The sequence below is a fragment of the Vigna unguiculata genome, chromosome 2 (genome assembly GCF_004118075.2).
Source record: "Vigna unguiculata cultivar IT97K-499-35 chromosome 2, ASM411807v1, whole genome shotgun sequence".
NCBI classification, from domain to species: domain Eukaryota; kingdom Viridiplantae; phylum Streptophyta; class Magnoliopsida; order Fabales; family Fabaceae; genus Vigna; species Vigna unguiculata.
Window position 1 is genome coordinate 12,186,226 of NC_040280.1, and position 3,991 is coordinate 12,190,216.

A 3,991-nucleotide genomic window follows, 5' to 3' on the forward strand; every position below is an offset into this window, starting at 1 on the left:
CTTTCTGTTTTTACTTTTTTAATTTAATTTTTATTACTGGCAAAATATCTTGGTTTAAATATTTTTTAATTTATTATTCATACATTGCTGGTATAGAATATGTTTACAGTGTTATAATCGATTAAAAATTATTTTAGAAGTGCCTTTTTAACTAGTTATTGAAAAATACTAATTTTATCATCCACAATAATCTGCGATTGAATGATGTTATAAAAAAAAAAGATAATTAACACTCATTGTACTCTAACTAAGTTGCTACACTTTTAAAATATATTTATAATTTTGGAGTCAGTATTCAACCACTTTTTTTATTTACAACTATTTCCATATATGTTTCCTATTTGCAATTAAATATGCACCTGTCCAAATAATAAAAAAAATAGAAAGTTCTTGTCAAATACTTTTTGTAGCAATAAATTTAGTGATTAGAGTGATCTCTGTCCATCCAACTTTTGTGGTACTGATATTACACATATGAAGTTCCAATGGGCCATAGAAATAGATACTCCTCCCAAAAGAAAAATTATGGTGATGCAATAATAATGGTAATAAATAAAAAAGTAAATGACAGTTAAATTAACAACTACACTAACTTTTGGAGGTTATTGTTCGTAAAAAATGGTGCCTCTTTCTTCCACTCCTCACATGCAAATCTCTTATGATGGTGATGCCAAAGGGGTAACTTGCTTTGCTCCTACCATGAGACTTCCTCATAGAAACGAAACAGTCCTTATGTGGAAAAGACAACATAGAAAATTGAATGAATACGGCACGCCAAACCTCTCTCATCTCTTGCCCCAATCATGGATCAACCTACTCTCTTGCCTCAATGAACTCATGCTCCAAATTCCTCACCATTCATTTCTCAATCAAGTCATGCTTCTACCATTTGTTCACAATTAACTCTTCTCTACCGAGAGAAATATAGAATTAAAAAATCCATTAAAAAGTATTCCAATAAGAAGTTATCGAAGGAAGATAGTTATGGTAAATTACCACATTTAAAGCACTTACTGTTTTTTTTTTCTCATACAAATTATTCAAACTGATCTTAACATTGATTCTCAAACGATGTGAAATTATTAAACGTATAACATACATATACAGTGATAATCTTGTAATTCAAATCCATTGAGATATTTAAGCAATGCAAAATTATTGAATGTAGCAAACATATAATATTAATTTTTAGATTAAATATGTTTTTAGTCTCTCAATTTAATTTAAAATTGAAATTCGTTCATGTCTTAAACTTCGGTATTTTTTATCTTAAACTTTAAAAATAAATGAATATAGTCTTTTTACCCATTTACGTTAATTTATTTTATGTGTCGAATGTGCTTTATGTTAGTGTTAGAGTTGTTTACACTGTTTGAGATAATATTTTTAAGGTTAATTTCATTTCAACTTTTAAATTCTTATAAATACAAGAGTATTGATGGAAGCTGATGATGATAAATTTGTTTAAGTGAGTTATAATGTTGTAAATGAATTTGAGGAAAGAAAAGAAAGAGGGTGATATAGGAGTTGTGAATGTTATTGAGAGGGAGAGAGACCTGAAAGGTAGAACTGTCGGTGGGACACGTGGTTATGATCCACGAGGAAGGGACACATTTGTGAGAGACTAGAAATGAATAGAAAAGAATAGAAAAGAATAGAATAGAATAAATAGAAGGAATGATGGTAGGGAGCAAAAAAGAGAGCGGACAAATGGATATGCGTGCCACACTCATGTTACTATGAAGGGTTGCTTTCTGAAACCACTAATCCAAGGGGACACATGCAAAGTGGGTATTGGGGGTAGGATTTATTGTCAAACCTCTATGCCAATGGCATGCAAAAGTCAAGCGAAGAGGGGAACTCTTTGGGAAAATGCTGTTGACAGTTCATATGAAAGATTGATGGGTTTCAAGACCCGATGATTCCAATGCACTTTTTTTGAATTTGGTTAGGGAGGGGTGAGAGGGAGAGTGTTTGAAGTGGCACTTCAAAGTGCGTACGGTGGGGAATGCAGATATAGTGTTTGATATGCACACTCAAACAAACAGACATACACACATATTTATCACCATATGCAATGCATGCAAGTGTGGCAAGCCATGAAAAGAGTTTGTTCACTTGTTCACTCAATTTTGCTGTTTCAGTCTCTTCCCTACATAATAATGCCTGCAGGAGCTAGTGCTTTATTTTTTCTTTTCTTTTCTTGCATCACCCTTTTTCTCTTCCATCCTATCACTGTTTTTCCTGCAAAGAAAACGTAAAGGAAACGCCTCTGTGCTTCCTCTCTCTCTTTCTCTCACTCTAAACATCACCCTTTATTCATTCACATTCAAATTATCTACTTTTCACTCATAGCTTCAAAGGGGAAGCTGCTTCTACAAGCCAAGTATTTGGTCCCTTCTCTTGTTTTTCTCTTTCTTTCATAGAGCTTAGCTCTTGCCATTTTTCACTTTACTTTTGAGGCTCCATCTGAAGCCATGAAGGAGAGGAACAAAGGTGTGGAAGCTTACGCCAATGACATGGATTGCTACTACTACTCTTCCGCCTCTGAACTCCCATGTAAGAAACACCCTTCTTCTTCTTCTGTTGGTATATGTGCTTATTGTCTCAAGGACCGTTTGGTCAAGCTTGTGTGTTCTGACTGTGGAGAGCAAAGGCTTTCTTCTTGTTCTTGCTCTGATGAGATGACCTCCCACCGGAATTCGTGCACTGTTGAGGTGGGAAGCGTTGGAAGGGTATCATTTCTGATTGAGAATGAGAAGAATGAGAAGAATGAGACTCCGGTTCTTCAGCATTTGAATCCCAACAAGGCCAAAGATAAGGAGGAGGAGGTTGTGGTGCTGAGGAGGAGCAGCAGCAGCTGTGTTGAGATCAAGAGGCATGGTGGGTTTTGGAGAATTGGGAAGTTGTTTAGGAAGAAAAAGGAGAAGGATTGTGGGAGAAGTGTTGTTGGGTTTGATGAAAGGAATGAGATGTGGATGGTGGATCAAGGGGGTGTGTCTAGGTCCAGATCACTGTGCAGCTTCAGAGGGGGAGGGCTATTTGGATCTGAGGATGGTGGGGATTCAGTGCTTTCCGGTGCCAGAAGCTCAATTTCTGCAGCAAGGAGTTCTGGGGTTAATGGGGGTTTGATGTTGGAATCTGGGAGAAGAAGTGGATACAGTGAAGCTGAGCCTAGAAGGAGTGGTTTTGATGGGGAGAGGAGGGATTTCATGTTTGATTATGAAAGTGGCAATGATCTCAATCTCAAGGGTGGTGGGAAGAAGATGGATGGTGATGCGGGGTTCTATGGGGCAAATAGGCGTGTGTTTTCACTCAGGGAGAGTGATTTCAAAGGCATGGATGAGTCTAGCTTTATTGACTTGAAGCTTGATTACTCAGCAGAATCCAAGCATGAGTTTTCTGCTGCAAAGATGAGCAACCTTGGTGATGCCTTCTCTTCTTTTAGAGGTGCCAATTTCATGGCACATGATGGGGGCTTGGTAGGGGATGGAGTTTTAACCAATGGAGGCTCATGTAGAATCACTGTCAATGACAGAGGAATCAAAAGGGGAAGGAAAAGCATGAAGGGTTGGAGGTGGATTTTCAGATACCATTCAAATTGGGGAAGCTCAAGGAAAAGAGACGAACATTTTATGTTCAAAGCCTGATATAGTAAGTAGCATCATCAAATACATATGCAAAAAAAAAAAAGCATCTTCCTCGTAGCTTCATAAGGGTAGTCTTAGTCTGTGGTTTAAATTGTCTGTAGTTTGGTCATTAGCCATTATCTTTCATGTGTACTAATGTTTTTTCAGTAAATGAGAAAACTTCATACTTCTTGGAAAGGTCGTTGCCGAATATTTCTTGTTCCACCAAACGTTAGGGAAGAAGCAAATGAAAGTTCCTGCCAACAACAATAATAATAGTCCTTAATTGTAAAAGAATGAGCCAAAAATCAATCCTCGTCACAAATTTTGCAATGTAGAAAAGTATGCAGTAGGGTAACGTA

At 36.8% G+C, this 3,991-nt stretch overlaps 1 protein-coding gene across 1 annotated transcript; it reads left to right on the forward strand.

The window, feature by feature from the left end:
* Nucleotides 1–1,766: 1,766 nt before the first annotated feature.
* LOC114174086 lies at nucleotides 1,767–3,693 on the forward strand. Its single transcript, XM_028058835.1, has one exon. The coding sequence runs from the start codon at nucleotides 2,478–2,480 to the stop codon at nucleotides 3,648–3,650; it is 1,173 nt and encodes a 390-aa protein (XP_027914636.1). The 5' UTR covers nucleotides 1,767–2,477; the 3' UTR covers nucleotides 3,651–3,693.
* The last annotated feature ends 298 nt before the right edge of the window (nucleotides 3,694–3,991 follow it).